At 39.2% G+C, this 19254-nt stretch overlaps 1 protein-coding gene across 5 annotated transcripts in view; it reads left to right on the forward strand.

The window, feature by feature from the left end:
* LOC127417136 (rho family-interacting cell polarization regulator 1-like) overlaps positions 1–18076 on the forward strand; it is an 88556-nt gene extending 70480 nt beyond the window's left edge. For 4 of the 5 annotated variants that reach the window (XM_051656845.1, XM_051656844.1, XM_051656841.1 and 1 more), the window contains 12 exons: positions 28–157; positions 1123–1266; positions 3181–4176; positions 6611–6747; positions 7068–7224; positions 7608–7743; positions 8026–8187; positions 9407–9565; positions 12858–13054; positions 14252–14335; positions 14576–14666; positions 16008–18076. In XM_051656845.1, coding sequence (XP_051512805.1) covers positions 28–157; positions 1123–1266; positions 3181–4176; positions 6611–6747; positions 7068–7224; positions 7608–7743; positions 8026–8187; positions 9407–9565; positions 12858–13054; positions 14252–14335; positions 14576–14666; positions 16008–16105 — 2491 coding nt within the window. In that variant the 3' untranslated portion in view covers positions 16106–18076. The remainder of the gene's footprint in view (positions 1–27; positions 158–1122; positions 1267–3180; positions 4177–6610; positions 6748–7067; positions 7225–7607; positions 7744–8025; positions 8188–9406; positions 9566–12857; positions 13055–14251; positions 14336–14575; positions 14667–16007) is intronic. The other variant, XM_051656842.1, reaches the window with a different exon arrangement.
* The last annotated feature ends 1178 nt before the right edge of the window (positions 18077–19254 follow it).

A 19254-nucleotide genomic window follows, 5' to 3' on the forward strand; every position in this document is an offset into this window, starting at 1 on the left:
CGGATGTCCTTATCTTTTCTACTGTAGTCCATTTGACAAAGATGATCAGTCGTCTTCAGCTAGCACCGTGAACAAAGCTCCTTCTGTCAACAAACGCTTCTCCACGTACAACCAGAGTCCTCCAGACACGCCGTCTCTGCGGGAACAGGCCTTCTATGTGAGTCTGTCCGCCGCCTTAGTGGTTGTTCCATTTTGACTGACAAAACCTTTTAAATCTTTCTTGTTCCCTGAATATATCTGCTTTCATAACTCATCTGCTTTGCTTCCAATAAATTCGAGGGTGATTCATTTGATCTGAATTGAACTAAACATTTCTGCTAAGTGCATACCACCATAATGTGAAAATGCCAGTCTTGGCTCTTTCCTGTTCTAATGGTCCAATCCAGAATAATCCACAAGACCCCAGTCCCTTAAGATTTCATTTCGGGCAATATGTTCCACATAGATTTGATATTGTTTCTCAGAAGCGTCTTGTTCTCAGATTTTGAAGATCATAGAAACATAAGTGTCTCCATTTCTCATAAACTGCCGCTTTTTCCTAATAGACTCAATCAGGAGGTTAGACCAATAGATGGTTGGTCTGTGTATTGAACTGGGCTAGATCTGTGTTTGATGGCTCAGATTGCCTTGCACCAAAAGAAATCTAGCATTAGCCTGCTGGAAGTAAGGAAGGGTATTTTGGGACCCAACAGTCCAATCAAGTACCTTTTTCCATCATTTTAAGTGTCTTAAGATGCTGTGTCAAGTTAAAAATTGTTTTAATCTAATCTTTTCCCAAGAAATTATTGAGCGCAGTTGTTCCTTTTGACTGAAAGTTACCATGTCCAGTGTCAACGCAAATTGCTGTCCGACGAGGGTTTGGCTAAAATAAAATAAAAAGTACCAATACCATTTACAAAATTACAAAAAGAGGCCCTTTTTTGAGCAGGTTTGTGTTTAGTTTGTAGATTTCAGTTGAAAAACAAAAAACAAAATTATTATAATTTTTACAATTATTATTGTTGTTGCTATTGTGTTTTCATGATCGATCAGTTCTTTTAATTCTGAGTACTTGGGTACTCATGCATATCTCTAGATGGCAGTCAGTTTTTACACTCTCAACCTTAAAATTACTGCATGCAGACAGCTCCACGGAGCATGATGTCCAAACAGCGCTGGTCCTTAGTGGACGTGTTCCGAGACACGCTGACAGAGAAACTGACTCAGAGCTGCTCATGCAGCGATGTCACTTCAGTCCGCCTGTGGTCCTCTCTGCCCTCCAACCATGTAAGTGTGGTCAGCCCATAGCACTAGTGTGACTATCTAGTTGTATAGTTTTAGTTAGTAGTCTGTAAGTGGCTGGAAGGTTGTGATTGATACTAGCCTTGAACAGCGGTGAACACGAAAAACAGGTTTGTATGGTACTTCTGTCATAGTTCTAGTAATTAGTAGTGTCTGCAGTTGATCTTGGTAATTGTAGTTATGATTTGTGGTTTTATCCAATTTCTGTTAGAGTCTTGTTTAGTAGATCAAATAAAATGTTTGTACATGTTGTTTGTAGTGTGAATTAGTAGCCAAGTTTCCTTCTGTCTGACTGTGAGTGACAACAGTAGCATTTACACACAAACAAAGTCCCAGCCGTCCAAAATTAATTCAGTGATTGCTGTTATTGTTTTGGAGGGTAGTCACATTTATCCAGTGAGGCAGAGAGTGGCTGAAGCAGAAGCTAATTAGAGGGAGCAGGGAGTGTGTTGGCTCTCTCAGCCTGACGCCAGTCTGCTCTCCACTGTAATGAAGCTCTGTGTTTGGAGATTCATCATAATGCTGAGTGACAGAGAACACACTCCCATCATCTACTGTACTCGCCGCCGCCTCCTTTTTTTTAAAAACTCTGCTGTCTCATCATAGTCCTTATACTGTGCATTCATTTAGTTCAGCGTATGTGTCACACCATGGACCAAATAAAACAGGTGAAGTGTGTAATTTCTGCGCCACTAGCGTAACCAAAGAGAATTGCAAAAATAAAGAACTTTGTAAAATTTTATTCAGGTCTCCCAAACACTCCCATTGTCTGCCACTGGTCAAAATGAACAGATAATTATAATGGTCTACAAGGCCCTTTTCATATGACTTGTGTCAGGGCATCAACCCACCAATCAACACAAATGTTACGCTTTGACCTCCTCAAGAAAAGCGTGCAGTGTCACTGAAGGGTGATTGTACTATTTTGCTTTTTATTCTTTTGCATAGAATATCTAATATACATAATATAAGATGATTATTGTACGAATATCAGCATATGACTTCGGTGTTGTGTCTTACAATTCTGTCAGTTTCAATGGGTTGGCTTCAAAACCTAGTGAGCTGCCTACAGAGGCAGTAATTTAAGGTATCATAGGCACGCTCCCGATGCGAAGGCTGTTCCTAAAGGTTGGTACCTTAATTTTGCTACCCTCTGAGATACCTTGTTTGGACAAATTTCGAAGGAAGCATTGTATGTGTCCTTCCCTGAGTGGGCTATGACAGAATGCTCACTAGAGTATTGCGTCATTCCACTCACATCACCTTTATTGAAATCAGTTGCGAGTCGAGGGGAGGGGGGTCTGGGGGAGGGGTCTTCGTCAGACCGTAGAAGGGGGGCCTCCTTGATCATTTTGGCATCCAACCAGAACTGGGGGTGCACAAGAAAAATCTATGGGAGTCAAGTCTCTCGTGTGCTACATGTGAGGAGCACTATTTGTGGCATGTGGAATTACTGCCTGTGTAGTATGTTACAAATTGATCACTTATGAGGCTGCATTTCAGTATGCTGCCATAGAAGACAGCTACCTTTGTAGGCACGAGGCATCCTAGGCGGCTAACTAATTTTCTGAACAGACCCAATTTATTTAGATATGCACAGTATGAAGTTTTAATTTCATACTGGCACCACCACATCATGAGGCATCATGCGAATTGTCTGGTAATCACTGGCTGCACGGGGTCAAAGTTGAAATCGATGTTGAATTATGTTTGACGCATTACAACACATGACTTGCGCTCACCATGGCATTGGCGGTAAAGCTTTAGCTTGAATGTTTCCTCCATAAAATTCAAGTTATTGGCTTGAATGTTGACATGAGTCATGTAAAAGGGCCTTTCCTTAAATGATCTTAATCATGATAATTTGATTTCATCCTCATAAGCTCTTTCATCCATTAGAACATGTTGAAGAGACAGGAAGAGATGGAGAATGGAACAGCATGGTCAAATTCCTCGGAATCCTCAGACGATTCATCCAGTCCCCAGCTTTCCTTGGGAATGCGTCACGCACATAAAAACTTAGTCCAGCCTGAGGTACAAACTACTCCTCCTGCCATTGAAATCTCTTTTGCCCCCCGCGACTCAGCGACCTCTACTCCCACCCGCCTGACCAATCAGAAAGAAGAGGATGAGGAGGAAGAAGAGGAGGCAAATCTCAAGAAACCAGCAGCAAAAATAATCACTGAGTCCCCTTTGAAACAGGAGGTGCCCAATGGCCATCCCCGATATTCTCGCTCTCTTAGCCACATCAGCGAGAACAGTGTAGATGGTGTTTTGACTGATAGATTGACTGGGGAGTCCTTGGAGACCACTGAAGTGACTTCAATGGTCTCTTCGATATCAGTAAGTGACTTAGATAAGCCCCACAGAGCAGAAACCTGTTTTGTCGTACCAGAGACTCAAGAGATCTGCCCTGTTCCCGACCCAGCCATCTGTGAACCAACCTGCACAGCTGAGCCACTGATCTGTCCAGAAAGGAGCTCCTGCAAGGAGCAGCAGGGACTTCCTGCTGTAACCACAGCCTGTGACTCATCTGAAAAAGCTAACAAAGAGCTCCGGTCTAGGCCAAGCTCTGTCTCCTATACCTGTGGTGAGAAATACTCTTCCCCCAGTGCTATTGTCTTGTCCCATCAGTTGAAAGCATCTAGAACTGATTTCTCAGCACAGAGCCATGAGTCATGCCTCACAAAGACACAAACAGACAATCTGCTAGCTGAGAAGTCTGGTTCTTTGGTAGAGACAAGACCTACGGATGATTATGAGGCACAATCAGCAGACAGCAGTGTGGAGGAAGCCCTTAGTGCAGTTATGTCCTCTCTTGATGACTGCAGAGGCCAGTTCCCAGAGCTGCAGGTCTTGGAGCAAGAGCTGAAATTGTTGGAAGAAGCACTTACAGTGAGTGACAAAGTTAATTACTGTTTGTTTGGGTTGGTTTTTTTTTTTTTTCAGTTGTTTGCAAATACATTGGCCCCGAAAAGTTTTGGACCACCACGTTAAAAATATATGAATGTTTACATTAAATAACATACTATCAAATCAAGTGGCATCAAGTGATGGGATAGTTAAAAAGTAATCCACAACAAATACTGATAATTTATTTTTAAGTTACTTTCTAAAACACTTCCGTAGTGTTTTTCCACTTAACAAATTCAAAGTAATTTCAGCTTTTCCTTCTTGTTCATTGTCCTATACATACAAATATTATTTTAGAATTATGTGTAACCCAAGTAATGTACTTAAAAGTAATATTTTTAATTGAAAGTCAGTAACTGTAATCTGATTGAAAGAATTTAAAAAATGTATGCATTACACTACTTAAGAAATATAAATATAGGTTACAGCAACTAATTTCTTTGTAATCAGATTACACCCAACACTGGTGGCATTTGCAAATTTACGATGTTAGACCTTTTCTCAAAAATAACTACTATTCTGAGACATTTTTGCAATGACTTTTAACCAACTGGTGTCAATGTGATATTTAGCAGATGTATATGAAGTTAGTTCCCCTTAAGTTCACACAGTTGTCCTTGCATAGTATCTACAGGTGTAGTTTATCACATTAACTATGTTTCCACTAACATTTGACTAACAAAAAGTGTACTTTTGAATGTATTTGTCTAAATTAAGCAGTATATTTATTGTTTTATCATTTAAAACCTAACAAACTTCACTTGCTTTACTTGAAATGTCTGTTTGTGCTATCTTTCTTTAAATAAAATGCCTCTTGGGTTGATATTTTGTTATGTAATGCAATGATGTTCATACATTTTTAAGTGTCCGAATACCTCTTGGGGCCACTGTATGCATGTGCACACCTCTACCTCTGTGATTCTAAGAATCCATATGCACTAGTGCTTTCACAACAGGTCATATATACTGTATAGATCACCACATTTGATCAACATTTTAAATCTTTTATGAGGTGAAATAGGTAAAGGAGGTTGAAAGCAGAGGAAACTTTACATTAGCTTCTGTCCTTTGCAGTGGGGCTTCCCAGACGTTGGGTGTAGCTCTTCCTGGCTGACTGAGATGCCAGGCTTTGGGTGTTTCACTTTTACATATCCATGACTCATGATAACCATCAAAGTCTCAGATCCGGGTTTGGGTCAAAAGATTGAGGCTTTGGTCTTCGACTGTAGAACAATAGAATTCATCAAAGACATTTTCCTTGTTCACGGTTTCATTCTTTGTCTATAGAGGGCAGGTCTTCCTGACACAAGTTAGCTTAGTCATAGACCAAACACTGTTCAATTGAAATCATCTTTTTCCAGGACTGGCCTTAAGAATGTTCCAGGTTCTATTCCAGGTTAATTTAAGCTCTATTGACCACATTTGCTGAAGCTTAAGATTACCACAAAGTAATTTTGAATCATGCCTCAATTTGTAAAACAAACAAAGATCCTGTTTGCAGTAACACACTTACAATTCAAGTCTATGGGGTAAGGTATTCTGGAGGGTTCAAAGGAATATTTTTAGTAGCACTTGTTAATCCTTCCATAGTACAAAAATGAGTTGTAATGTTTTCTATATTGTCCTTTTTGATGTGTATTTAACCTGGAACATTAAAGGAAAAGTTCACCCAAAAATGAAAATTCTCTCATCATTTACTCACCCTCGTACCATCACAGATGTGTATGACTTTCTTTCTTTTGCAGAACACAAACGAAGATTTTTAGAAGTATATCTCAGCTCTGTAGGTCCATACAATGCAAGTGAATGGTGACCAAAACTTTGTCTCCATAAAGCACATAAAGTAATCATAAAAGTAATCCACACAACTCCAGTAGTTTAATCAATGTCTTCTGAAGTGATCCAATCGGTTTTGGATGAACCAGTTAAAAAATATAACTCCTTTTTCACTGTACATCTTGCCATTGCAGTCTCTTGGTACGATCATGATTTCAAGCTTGATTACACTTAATAGTACTTAACGCATGTGCAGAGTGCTAGATGGCAATAGGAAGTGTAATAGAGATTGGAATCATGATCGCCAAGGAGATTTATAGTGAAAAAGGAGGATAGAGCTTCAGAAGACATGGATTAAACTACTGGAGTCGTATGGATTACTTTTATGCTGCCTTTATATGCTTTTTGGAGATTCAAAGTTCCAGCCACCATTCACTTGCATTGTATGGACCTCAAATTCTGTGGTTTTCTTCAGTTTAATATGAATATAAATGTAGTTTTAAAACATTGGGTATATTTTACACCTTTCACTTTAAAATCAAAATGTAATTTGTTATTATTAGTGAAAGTGAAAAGAGATAGATAGTTTAAAGTTTGTTTGAATGTTTTGTTGATCTCTTTTGTGTGAATGTATGTGAAGGTACGGAATCGCAGTCGTTCGTCAAGTGTCAGTTTGACAGTTGAGACTGCTCTTGGAAGCTTTGACTTCCTCAATACATCAGACCTGGAGGAGGAAGAAGATGAGGAGGATGGAGAGAGACAGAGTGTGACAGACAGGTCAGAACTTGATAAATGTCTCACTTTAAACGGAACACACTGCATAGGTAACACACTACATAGGCAATGTCTTGTTATATGTTATAAAAAATAAAAATAAAAATAAAAAATCAGGTTGAACAAAGATTTTTCCTCAAAACACATCGCTTTCTAATAATATGGTACTCTACTGCCACCTTGTGCTTAGAAGGACAACTGAACAGAAACTGTTTGAGGAAATTATTTTCAAACTTTTAAAAGTATTGTATGGATTATTGCCACTTCCCTCTTTTTATCTGACGTCTTTTGGTCTTCATATTTGTATGTTGTGATGGATACAGAGCTGCAGAGCGGCCAGCGGCTGTGGAGAGCGCAGGGGAGGACGAGGGTTGTGAAGCAAGATGTTGGGACACTCAGTCTGGTCCTCTCAGCACAGGGTGCCCGGCTCTAGATCACACCCTGCTGGTTCATCTGAAGAACTGCAGCTCACAGCTACTGGTCAGTGACTTCAGTCATATATAATACTTCATTAGGATGTTTGGTCCCACCTGTGTGTGTGTGTGTGTGTGTGTGTGTGTGTGTATATATATATATATATATATATATATATATATATATATATATATTATGTATTTTTATATATTATAAATATTTTTGATACTTTATTTTTATTTTTTTAATTGTTTTAGAATTAAATGGGTTTTGTGAACTTGATGACTGCACTTTTATTTGCTCTCCATCATGTTGTTTTCAGAAGAATATTTGCTATTTTCTATTTTCGCAGTAATTTGTTTTAAAGCCCCAGTCATTTTTTGGGGATGACTGGTCTACATTTAACAGTGCATTTGTACTGATGCTCTGTATTTTGTTGTTGTGAACAGAGGTTAGGGACATTCGGGCCTCTGCGCTGTGGGGAGATGTATGCTCTGGACCATCTCCTCAGGGAGGCTCGAGTTCTCGAGCTAATTCGATGGGTTGTCAAGGACTCGAGGGGCGGAGTCAGTCAACCAGAGGAGGGTATGTCTCACAGGATTTGTTTTAGAGGAGATTTTGTTTAGTTTTATAGTAGTCTGTTAAATTATTTTTTTGCTATCTGCTGTATGTATTTGCAGTGTTATTTGTGTCTCAGTCGGTCCACAGTTTTTCTCAATTCACTGGATTTTTCAGACATGTTATATTATAAATTATGATGCATGGAAAATAATAACTTTATATAACTATATATATAATAACTTTATATTTTCTGAAAATATCTTTCAAGCCCTCACTCTCTCTCTTTCACTTTGTATGTCGGAGCAGTTGTTCCTCAATTAGATCAGTGCCAAGGGGCTGTGTTACTATGGCGGCAGTGCACGGATGGCTGCAGTGTGTACAGCACCTCCACAGATGCTTTCTTGCAGGCGCTCAGCAATGCTTATGCCAGCAAACTCCCAGAGAGAGGAGCCGGCTTTGCAGACACAGGTATGTGTATGGGGGGTCAGGTGTTTTCTATATTGTGAGGCTCATATGTCCCTACAAGGATAGTAAAACCTGAAATCACCTACTAAAGTTTTCATTAAAATCTAAATATGCAGTATTTAGATTTTGGGTTTGTGAAGGTTAGGGGTAGTGGGTTTGTGAAGGTTAGGTTTAGTGATAGGGGATTAGGGTATAGAAAAATATCAATAGGTCAGTATAAAAACAAAAGTCAGTTGAAAGTCCCCACCTTGTGAAATGTGTGTGTGTGCATGCATATTTTAATGCTTGAGCAAACACTGTAAACCGTTATTGGGAAATTGGTGTATTAATAAAAATTGCTGTTCAATCAAATAATCAAAATAAATGTGAAAAAAAGTTAAATTTAAATTCCAGTATTTAATCTCCCTGAAGTATTGACTGCTAATCATCAATTCTAATAGTCTCTGGGGTAATTAAGGGGGGTTCCACACTAGCAGTTTAGCCAAAACAGAGCACAGTTCGCATGAAAAGTTGGTAATGTGAAAGCTGTTTTGCAGTCCGGGGAGCGGACCGCAGTACAGAACCCGAGACTACCTGTAGGAGATGATCCAAGTTCGGTTGCAGTGGAACTGTGGCATTTTTCGCATGAGTGAGGAAACAACCTGTATTCGGGTCTGCATTTGTTCAGTAAAGTAAACAAGTAAAATTACTTGCTCATGCGTTTTTGCCGATTTAAGCACGATGACATCATCAGTTGCACCAAAACAAACACACACGTACACCATGAATGACGGGAACGTTATGGAACACAGAAGAGGTGAGGTGCCTTGTATATATGTGCGTGAGCGAGCGTGCAACTAGATAGTTTGTGAGCAACCGATATAGACGCCTTCTCCTGGACAAGTACAACTGCTGAGTTACGGCATGCGACGCACAGAGGCGCAAGTTTCGTCCACTCTGGTGTCCATAATGACACCAAATGAATAAAAACACACAAATATAGTGACCCGTATTGTGTTTTCCATAGTGTGCACGTTTGTGATGGAAAAGCACTGGGGTTCGACAGAATCATATGCGAGTCTGAAACTGGACCAACGCTGTGGGGGGATTTGGACCGCAGCAAATGTGCCCAGTGTGAAAATCACCAAAAAATCTCTACATTCCAACTTGCCATATCAGATTATGTTTTGACCCTTGGTAACTTAGACTGATGTTTCTTTGAACCTGTGTGTGTCTCTGACAGTGTTCCTGCGTCTGGTGGAGCGTGTCCTGGAGAAAAAGCTGCCCAGGCGTAGTGGAGGTGCGGCCAAAGAGATGCTCACACTCTTCCAGTTTTGGAGCTATTTGGAAGCAGAGGGAGTGAATGAACTGGACACACACATTACTGAGCTTGCCGAAGAAGGTATGTTTGAGTGTTTTATTTGTGTGTGCCAGAGTATGAGAGAGAGTAGAATCAAAAATTAAGGGAAAAAAAAAAATTATCACACCACACTCGTTAGCGATGTGTATTCATTTTCGTGCTTGTATAACTGGTGCTAGCAGCATAGCTCAAATGTAGCTGAAGTATAGCTGCAAGTACAGTTTCAGCACTGAGCCTATTATAGCATTTACATTTTGCATTTTACATTTAGTCATTTGGCAAACCCATATATCCAAAGCGACATTTGAAGGATCACACTGCCAAGTTCTAAGAGTAGAGCAGAAAAAGGAAACAGAGAGAATTTTAAATAATAAAAATAATTTGTAAAATTAATATAATAGTTTTTTTTTCCAGCTCTGAACTCAGAGAAAATGCATTATAAACACATCAACAATACAAAAATATTTTGTAATCTAGGTTTTTATGAAGCAGCATTACTTTCAAATATAAATCTGACAGAATCCTGATCATTTAAGCAGTTTATATTCTACATTTACAGGTTTGTGTTTCACTCCATGTAGACGAATTACCATTTAGATGTAAATGTAATCCCCTTCCTCGTGTAAATTAGATTTCACGTCAATCAAGTTCTCAAAAGACCACTCCCTGTAACAATTTAAATAATTAATGGCCATTAGTAAAAAAAAAAAAAAAAAATACTCTGTATAGTAACCCAGAAAACACTTTATTTGCTGTATAGAGCCACCGAAACACTGTCATTAACTATGTTTCCATCCAAGGATTTTTTGGGAAAAATTTTAGCGCATGAAAATAAAGCTGATGGAAATGCAAATTATCGCTAAAATTTCACAAGTGACGATATAATATTTTTCCGTTTAACTCTAGTGCATAAACTCTATGTCGATACATCAAATGTAGCGAAAAACTGGTTTGGAAACACTTTTTGTCGAGAAAATTGGCATTAACGCAAAATGTAGTGTCGCATGACAGAATTTACCTCAATCATTAGCCTGTGTTAATCATGACGACAAGGTATACATCCATAAAAGCCAATTTATGGTACGTGATTATGGATTGATCTGAACGGCATAAAGATCCAATCACTGCAAACATGACACTTCCAGGAGTGCCAACACAAATATCTCGTATCATGCACATTGACAAGTGCACGGAGAACAAATGAGTGGCCACTCTTTGCGATCAGTTTAATTGCGGTAGCCATCCGTTTATTTATTAAAGTTGCTTTTACACACCATTCAAAATAATAGACGGCAGTCAAGGAATTAACCCACAATACAAAAAACTTATAATTTCTGTGCACAAAGATGTTTTAAATTGAAAATAAATACACAATACTAGAAGAAAAGATAACATATAACCCAATTCTTTTAAATTATTGTTTTGCTTTTGAAAAAATGCTTGCAAAATTCCCAGTATTAAATTAAATAAATTACCAAACAACATTTGTTTTTTTATTTTTAGACCTATATATGCCTTTTCTTCACACAAACTTAAATTAGCCGTACCCTGTTCTGTAGATGAATAAAGTCGGCTGAATTACATTTTCTACACTTCAAGACTTTAAACTATCAGAACTATTTGTCCAATGCGGAGTTCACTTTCAGAAAACGAGCTTTTGAACCTTTTAAAACTTTTAAATATTTTAAATCTAACCCTCTTTACCTCGGATCGCATTTGCTGAGCTTCTTCAGAAAATGTAAATTGCATTATGATGCTAAAATTACTTTTAGATGATAATCAAGTTCAGTTGGTCGTTAAAAGTTGTGGGACAAATATACGGGACATAATTCAGTTGTGATGGCGACGCTTTAGATTAGATGATTGTTCAAAATAGCCTATTGAATATCAGGAATGTATCATATGTAAACACTGATATTACACCGCATCAGTTTTTCTTTAATAGCTGTGCACACAGCATACACATGAATAGATGGTCCTTATACTAAGACCGAAAATTTCCCCCACTAATTGGTGCAGGTTGCCAGCTTGTACAGGGCCATGACGATTCGCTTTCAGGTCAGAACCGGTGGCAACCTGCAATAAGCGCAACATCAGGACCAATATTACAGTCCTATCAGAAGGGCAACTGCTCCCTTTTGATTGCAATTCCTCGTCTTCTGATTGCATTTATTTGTGAAATTAAAATGACAGTAAGCTGGTTAATTTCAGTGAATTGTCTCAATACTCTCCCCATTTTACCAAAACTTCGGAGGAAAAAAATTAGGGACATCTGGGAGGCGAATTGGCGATAAACACACAATTCTGTATGGAAACGGCTTAAGGGCAGAGTTCTTTTGCGCTAAACCAAAACTTACACGACAAAGTGTTTTTTTAGGCATGATGTCATCACGCACACCATTTTTATCGATAAAAGGCCATTTGAATGGAAACAGGCAGAAGCAAAAAAAAATTTACGCATTTTCACTTTGTCAATAACAAAATAGTGAGAAAAGTGGATGGAAACTAGGCTAGTGTGAAAGCGTTATGCATTATGCTAATGTGCTGCGAAACAGGCCTAATGGGGCTTTTCCACTGCACGGTACGGCTCGACTCAACTCGACTCTGCTCGCTTTTTGGGGGTTTTCCACTGTGGATAGTACCTGGTACTTTTTTTAGTACCACCTCAGTTGAGGTTCCAAGCGAGCCGAGCCGATACTAAATGTGACATCAAACCCCTGCAGATCACTGATTGGTCAGAGAGAATCGTCACTACCAGCGTCACTGGATTTGCGACACGGGACATCAACCTGCTAGTTTTAAAGTTAGGAACAGTGATAGCAGTATAATTTGTTCACGCGACTTTCAAATTGTAAAAATAAATGGCTGTGCACAAAACCACACCGTGGTCAATAAACGAGGTGCAGACGTTCCTCTCGTTAGTAGCCTAGGAGAGGATCCAACGAGAGCTGGATAGGGCGATGCAACTATGATGATCAGCCTATAATCCCACCCATGTTGAGGCTGCACTAAACTGCAGTGGAAAAGCAAGCTCAGAAAAGTAAAGCGAGCAGAGTTGAGTCGAACCGTAATGTGCAGTGGAAAAATGCCATAAGTGTGAATGACTTATACCCCTCTATCATCTTCTATGAAACGTAAACATTAGCAAGAGTGATTGTGCAACACATTTAGGAGTACTTTTGACCCCTGCCATTATCACCCCACCACACCTCTCTTTGTGCTTTCTTATTTCATCTTTCCATTCCTCCCCCACCTCATATTCTCCTATCACTATCCATTTCATCCATGTCTTCCATTAACCACACTTCTGTCTCTCTTCCCCATTCTCCTGCAGTGTGGCTAGTTCAGTGCTTGCAGTCTGGAGACCAGGATGTTCTGGTAAAGTCTCTGAAGAAGCCTCCAGAATGCAGTCTGAAGAGGGAGGGCTTGCGGGCAGTCAGTCTGCTGCTGAGGGATGCAAGGGGGAAAGTGTGCAGTGCAGCCAGCTCTCTGCTGCGGAGTCTAGCTGACCAAACCCGCCACAGGGAGAGGGTAAGATGTTGCACTCGGGGTCCTCCTTCAAACTTTGTGTTCTGTACTTTTGGAGGTGATTAGTTAAATGCAATTACAGTGAAAGTCAAGGGAACTTCCTGTCCTGAGTGGCCCCCAAAATGAGGGCCGCCACTGAAATTCACGGGGCCGGGGACTAAATCTTTTCGTGTGGGGCTACCCTCTCCCAAAAGAGCCGTGAGTTGGCTATACTATAAAGGATGTCCCTGGTCGCCCCCGATGACGGTCCTGCCTAAAACAGTCATGTCTACAGTATATTGATATTTTTAAACAGTTTTCAAAAAAAAAGGTTAATTAATTTGCCTAGACCTGACCAATTGAAGCCTTAAATCCAAACAGCGACTTTTTTTTTTGGCCAGGCAGTGTAGGTGTCAGTGATGTGTAACTGTGGGTAGCCAAACATATGTTTAAGATGCAGTGATATGTTTAAGATATGATAAGAATTTTTTTCTCAATGTAAAAGTTTTACTCCTAAAGAAATTAATAATAATTTTGAAACTTGTATAAAATCTTGACCACTTGCATGAGATGACGACTCAAGTCATATCAGTAACCCTGTAACACTTTACAATAAGGTTCCATTTGTTAACATTAGTTAACATGAACTAACAATGAACAATAATTTTACAGCATTTATTCATCTTAGTTAATGTTAATTTCAACATATACTAATACATTGTTCAAATAAAAACATTTATTTGTTAACATACTGAAGTTAATGCACTATAAATTAACATTAACAATAAACAGTTGTATTTTTATTAACTTACATTAACAAAGATTAATAAATGCTGTAAAAAAAATATTGTTCATTGTTTGTTCAAGATATGTAATGCATTAACTAATGTTAACGAATGGAATCTTATTGTAAAGTGTTACCCAGTAACCTTATTACATGAAGAGGGTCTCCTCAGGTGGGCTGTCGTGTTTTGATCACATAATGGCCAAATACTACTAGTTTTAAGGAATAGTTCACCCAAAAATGACAATTCTTTCATCATTTACTCACTCTTTTGCCATCCCAGATGTGTATGACTTTCTTTCATCTGCTGAAGATTTTTAGAAGAATTTCTCAGCTCTTTTGGTCTTAATAAGCAGTTATTTTCTTTGACGCTCTGTTGTTCAGAAAGGATTGTGAATTAATCTACTCAGCTGTCTCTCATTACTGTTCTGTCTCAGGCGCTTGTGAGCTGTCTAGAACTACTGGAGGATGAGAGCATTGAGACGCGAGTTTGTGGATGTAAAGCACTCGCTTGTCTGAAGGTCAGTTCCTGCATAACATCTAGACATTTCTCCCCAATAACCCGAACAACTCTATCAGCTTCGTCCTCGGTTTTTCTTCAATCTATTTGGTATTTGTGCTTAAATGGAGCCTTGAAGTGTTGCACAGATTTGGTACTTTAGTAATCTGAGTTGGAATCAGATTTTATGCAGTATTACACCTCAATGCTAGTGCGGAACTTTTAAGTAAAGTGCCCTGCTGACTATGTTTATACATTACAGGCCAAAGAAAGCATTGAGCAGCTGGTGTATCTGTGCCGGTCAGATATGGAGGATGTGAGGGATGCTGCCAAACAAGCTCTCCTTGTGCTAGGTAAGCAGTGCAATAAATAACTGAAAATGACTCATGGAGTAATAGGGAAACAAAGAATAGATTCTGTAGAGATTGAAGAGTTTAAGACACAGGAGCAAGTGTAATCTATAGTAGTGGTTATGAGTTGGGTTTGCTTCAGGACCCAGATTTTACATTGGACATTAAGTAATGATCCAACGCAATACTGCAATGTAGTCTGGGTGTGTAATTTCTTTTACCTTGCATCGTTTATAATGCACAATATATCAATATATATCCATTATATGGATAGTTGTATTTTATTATTTGCGTTTAGAATTGTCAGGCCTGCATCCCATTGTTGGGTCGAGAACCAGTGGCGTAGCTCATATTCATATTGACTCAATGATTAATGTAACAATTTTTTCTGTTAATGTTTACAGTCAAGAATAAACCAAACGGGGGGCCTGGGTAGCTCAATGGTAAAATACGCTGGCTACCACCCCTGGAGTTCGCTAGCTCAAATCCCAGGGCATGCTGAGTGCCAGGTCTCCTAAGCAACCAAATTGGCCCGGTTGCTAGGGAGGGTAGAGTCACATGGGGTAAACTCCTTGTGGTCGCTATAATGTGGTTCGTTCTCGGTGGGGCGCGTGGTGAGTTGAGCATGGTTGCCGCGGTGGATGGCGTGAAGCCTCCACATGCGCTATGTCTCCATGGCAACGCGCTCAACAAGCCATGTGTTACGGTCTCAGACACGGAGGCAACTGGGATTCGTCCTCCGCCACCCGGACTGAGGCGAATCACTACGCGACCACAAGGACTTAAGAGCGCATTGGGAATTGGGCATTCCAAATTGGGAGAAAAAAAAAAAAAAAAGAATAAACCAAACATCTGTGTGCTCCCTAAATGTAAAGAATTTTCAATATATATTTTAAAACTTTTGACTGCTGTTCTTCTGTTCCAATGCATCACACATTAATTAAAGTTTTTGAACCAGTGAATTTAAAACCTTGTGCATTTTCAATCAGTATTCCCCTACAGTGCAAATTGCCCCTCCATGTACAATTTGTGTCTTCTGCATATTTTTGGAAAATAATCATGAATCGTTCCAAAATTATATAACCGGTTTGTGATTTCAGTTTTTTATTATTTTATATACAAAATATAAGTCTAATATTTGGATAGATTAACAGGCCTATCTGCTCCATTGACAAAAATAGTATAATGTTTTTTTTAAAAGGGCCTATGTTGAGTCATTATAACATAACAGAGCTGAAAAATAATTTAGAGCTAAAAAAGACATTAATGCAATAGTTGTTAACAGTACATGTAACTTTATTGTGCTTTGGTTTCTTCTGTATGATTACTTTATTTATTATGCAGGTGAGGAGGGAAAGATGGCCCATCGACACGTTGAGTCCTCACAAGATGGAATGTCTCGCCTTTTTGCACCTGGCAGTATGGCCAGCACCGCCTTCTAACACAATCAACTGATACTCATCGAAAACAATGTACTCATGTCTCAGTATATTCACCTACATGATCATGCCATTTATAAACTATTAATTGCACACTATTAAAAACTATCCAGTGTACACTATACAGATGTATAAGTGCAAATCAGTATCCTTGAAGACATGGTATGAATACAATCATTGGACAAGAGGACTTGTTTGTCATTCTGTATGTTATGAATATTTTGGATATGGCCTAAGATAAACTACTGTAAAGTAATATAGTAAGATACATAGAGAGAGAGTGGGGTGTGAGTGGGTTTATTAAATGGATAGTTCACCCAAATATGAAAATTCTGTCATCATTTACTCACCCTCATGCCATCACAGATGTGTATGACTTTCTTCTGCAGAACACAAACAAAGGTTTTTATAAGAATATCTCCACTCTGTAGGTCCATACAATACAAGTAAATGGTGACCAGAACTCTGAAGGTCTATAAAGCACAAAAAGGCCCCATAGAAGTAATCCATAAGACCACAGTGGTTTTATCCAATTGTTCATTAAGTGATATGAGTGTGGGTGAAAAATAGATCAATATTTAAGTCCTTTTTTACTATAAATCTCCACTGCCACATTCTTTTTTTGTGTGTGTGTGAGATTCGCATTCTTCGTGCATATTGCCACCTACTGGTTGGAGCTGGTTAAAGAGGGAGATTTATAGTAAAAGAAGGACTTAAAGATTGATCCGTTTCTCACCCACACCTCTCATTTCACTTATTAAGATATAGATTTATCCACTGGAGTCATATGGATTACTTTTATGCTGCCTTTATGTGCTTTTTTATCTACAAAGTTTTGGTCACCATTCACTTGCATTGAATGGACCATCAGAGCTGAGATATTTTTCTAAAAATCTTCTTTTGTGTTCTGCTGAAAAAGTCCATACACATCTGGGATGGTATGAAAGTGAGTAAATGATGAGAGAATTTTCATTTTTGGGTGAACTAGTTTAAGAATGCTTTGCTGCCTTATGATTTGGCCCAATGGTGTTGCCTTTACGATTCATGAAAGCTGGACCCTGATCAGCAGTACAAGTGGTGACTGTGCTGATAGTGATTGGAGATAGTGTTATTTTCACTTTATTGATGCAAGTAGGCAGCGACTACCTGCAGAGTATATAGAGAGCCTAGTTGTACACTTTGTCAAGAGTGTTTGTGTGTGTGTACATATTAATTGGAGAATGAATGTTGGTATTTTAATAGGGACCTTGTTGCCATTAAAAGTGTAACAGTGTCATCATTCCATACTGTCAGATGCTTTATTGACACACAATATATCTATAGCCCATCGGAAGTGTAAATGTTTTGTGTTGTAATTTAGTTTAAATGTTTAAGTACTCGATAACAAATGCAGATTTGTTTTTATTCACCATGCACTTCCCAAGATTTAAGCCACTGGCAATGTAAAATCTGCTGTAAAGGTGGTGAGAAGCTGTTATTTTTATCATTATTTTGATTGAAAGATGTAAACTGTGGTGAATACTGCCTTTTGCAAAAGGTTCAGACAGCCTCTCCATGCATGTGATTTCTAGACTGCTTGACTCTGAGCATTTTTTCCAGTGCTGCTAGTCAAAGCGTCTGATCTGAAACCAGAGAGGGTTCATTTTGTGTCGCATTGTTTTCCTCGCTGAATTTGTTCCAGGCTTCATTATGGACAAAGAACGCCTCTACAGTGTATAAGTGCCTCAAATTAGTATAGGGAGCATGAGAATGAGATACTTTATTTAAAACTCAAGATTGCAGTTTAGGATTACAAACTGCAGAACAGATTTAAATATATATTTTTCATTATTACTTACAGGTTGTGCAGCATTAAAGAAGTGATCTACTTTTGCTTTTTTTTTTTTTTTCCCCCCCTTCTCTTAAATATGTATATTGTCTGACAAGGATATTGCTGACATCAACTGTAAACTATTAAAATTATGAACACTAAAACTTGCATTTCTTATTCATGAACAAATATGACACTTTGCCAAACTTTAAACAAATGAATTTATAGATACACAACCGGTCAAGTTTTGAAACACTTTACTATTATTCTAAAATGTGAATTAAAGTCATCAAAACTATGATAGAACAAATGGAACCATGGGAATTATGTTGTGACTAAACAAAATCTAAAATAAAATCAAAACTGTGTTATATTTTAGCATCTTCAAAGTAGTCACCCTTTGCCTAGAATTTGCAGACATGTACTCTTGACATTTTCTCAACCAGCTTCTTGAGGTATCACCCTGGGATGCTTTTTAAACAGTATTGAAGGAGTTCCCATCTACAGTGCATCCGGAAAGTATTCACATCGCTCTGGCTGGGCCACTCAAGGACATTCACAGAGTTGTCCCGTAGCCACTCCTTTGTTATCTTGGCTGTGTGCTTAGGGTCGTTGTCCTGTTGGAAGATGAACCTTCGCCCCAGTCTGAGGTCCAGAGCGCTCTGGAGCAGGTTTTCATCAAGGATGTCTCTGTACATTGCTGCATTCATCTTTCCCTCGATCCTGACTAGTCTCCCAGTTCCTGCCGCTGAAAAACATCCCCACAGCATGATGCTGCCACCACCATGCTTCACTGTAGGGATGGTATTGGCCCGGTGACGGGTGGTGCCTGGTTTCCTCCAGACATGACGCTTGCCATTCAGGCCAAAGAGACCAGAGAATTTTGTTTCTCATGGTCTGAAAGTCCTTCAGGTGCCTTTTGGCAAACTCCAGGCGGGCAGTCATGTGCCTTTTACTGAGGAGTGGCTTCCGTCTGGCCACTCTACCATACAGGCCTGATTGGTGGAGTGCTGCACAGATGATTGTTCTTCTGGAAGGTTCTCCTCTCTCCACAGAGAAACGCTGGAGCTCTGTCAGAGTGACCATCGGGTTCTTGGTCACCTCCCTGACTAAGGCCCTTCTCCCCCGATCGCTCAGTTTGGCCAGGCGGCCAGCTCTAGGAAGAGTCCTAGTGGTTCCAAACTTCTTCCATTTACGGATGATGGAGGCCACTGTGTTCACTGGGACCTTCAATGCTGCAGACATTTTTCTGTACCCTTCCCCAGATCTGTGCCTCGATACAATCCTGTCTCAGAGGTCTACAGACAATTCCTTGGACTTCATGGCTTGGTTTGTGCTCTGA

This window comes from Myxocyprinus asiaticus, chromosome 26 (assembly GCF_019703515.2).
Source record: "Myxocyprinus asiaticus isolate MX2 ecotype Aquarium Trade chromosome 26, UBuf_Myxa_2, whole genome shotgun sequence".
Lineage (NCBI taxonomy): Eukaryota > Metazoa > Chordata > Actinopteri > Cypriniformes > Catostomidae > Myxocyprinus > Myxocyprinus asiaticus.